General features: G+C 43.1%; 1 protein-coding gene across 1 annotated transcript; it reads left to right on the top strand.

Annotated features, from left to right (window-relative positions):
* Nucleotides 1-307: 307 nt before the first annotated feature.
* Nucleotides 308-900, top strand: LOC102262026 (NEDD8). The gene has a single exon (XM_005860799.2). The coding sequence runs from the start codon at nucleotides 388-390 to the stop codon at nucleotides 631-633; it is 246 nt and encodes an 81-aa protein (XP_005860861.1). The 5' UTR covers nucleotides 308-387; the 3' UTR covers nucleotides 634-900.
* Nucleotides 901-1,610: the final 710 nt, after the last annotated feature.

The raw sequence follows: 1,610 nt of genomic DNA, 5'->3' as shown, positions 1-1,610 counted from the left end.
TCAAACCAACTTGTGGCTATAACCTACAAGTGGCTCTTTCAGTTCAGCTGGCAAGGGCTCATCATTTTGGAGGTCAATGTTGCCTGTTCTGTTTCTAATAACACATGCCTGGGTTGAGCCAATAACTGGGGTGCCTATATTTATAATGAGCCATTATAATACCCACCAAAGTCACAGCAACACTGAGGTAACCACCCAGTACAAGAATTAGAGGGAACATAGACATTTGATGGATTTCAATGATGTGTCTCTGAAGTTACCCCTGCTGAGTGTATGCACACATTGAAATAGATAATGATGGACCGACAGAGTGCTGGGGAGCAGCAGCAGCCACCACAGCGGTAGAAGCAGCAATTTATCTGTGTGCAGACCCAATATCGGAAGAAGATGCTAATTAAAGTGAAGACGCTGACCGGAAAGGAGATTGAGATTGACATTGAACCCACAGATAAAGTGGAACGAATCAAGGAACGTGTGGAAGAGAAAGAGGGAATCCCCCCACAGCAGCAGCGGCTCATCTACAGTGGTAAACAGATGAATGATGAGAAGACAGCAGCTGATTATAAAATCCTAGGTGGTTCAGTCCTCCACCTGGTGTTGGCTCTAAGAGGAGGAGGTGGCTTTAGGCAGTGATGGACCCTCTCTCCATTTTACCTCCTTACCCTGTCTCTCGTGATGAGGCATCATATATCCTGTCACTCTCTGGGACACCAGAGTCACTGCCCCCTCTCCTGGATGCCCAGTCTTGTGTGTCTACGGGTAGGAGACTATGAGGACCCCAGGATGCAGTGTTCCTGTCCCAAATGGCCCCTGCTGGCTATTGGGTTTTAGTTGCAGTCCTGTGTACTTCCCTCTCTTATGGCTATGTCCCTGGTTGTCAATAAAATGTTTCCTGGCCTCCTGGAAAAAAAAAAAAGAAAAAAAAGAAATAGATAACGATGAAGACAATTATCTGAATAAAATGCCAAGAGCTGAGATAAGAATCAGAATCAAATCCAAAGTCCCTTTGCCTCACTATCTCTTCTCATTTGGCTGGTGATCGCCCTTTTCATTTCTTTTTTTTTAATGTGGTAAAGTATCCATAATATAAAGTTTAGCCATTTTTAAGTGTACACTTTAATGTGCAGTGGCATTGAGTATATTCACAACATGAGCCACTGTCACCACTATCTATATTTCCAGAACTCTTCTTCATCCCATACGGAAAGGCTACACCTATTTAACAATAATTTCCCATGATCCTCATCCCCTGTCCGAGCTCCTTTTTGTCTCCCTGAATTTACCTATTCTAAATACCTCCTGTAAGTGGGATCATACAACATTAGTCCTTACGTGCCTGGATTATTTAACTTAGCATGTTCTCAAAGTTTATTCATGTTTAGCATGTGTCAGCACTTCCTTTTTTGTTTTGTGACTGAATGATATTTCATGGTTTAGGTATGCCACCTTTAGTTTACCTATTCATCCATTGATGGACATTTGAGTTGTGTCCACCTATTAGCTATTGTGAATAAAGCTGCTGTGACTGTGCCTGTCACTGCTGTTGGTTCTTTTGTACGCAGACCTGCAGCAGAATTGCTGGATCACAATTCCTGAGGAACTGCCATGCT

This window comes from Myotis brandtii, unplaced genomic scaffold (assembly GCF_000412655.1).
Source record: "Myotis brandtii unplaced genomic scaffold, ASM41265v1 scaffold140, whole genome shotgun sequence".
In the NCBI taxonomy this organism is placed as follows: domain Eukaryota; kingdom Metazoa; phylum Chordata; class Mammalia; order Chiroptera; family Vespertilionidae; genus Myotis; species Myotis brandtii.
Note: the sequence above shows the minus strand (reverse complement) of the source record. Positions and strands in the feature narration are given on the sequence as shown.

Excerpts from the sequence above, each read along its gene's own strand:
- LOC102262026 (XM_005860799.2), top strand. The coding sequence starts at position 388 with ATGCTAATTAAAGTGAAGACGCTGACCGGAAAGGAGATTGAGATTGAC.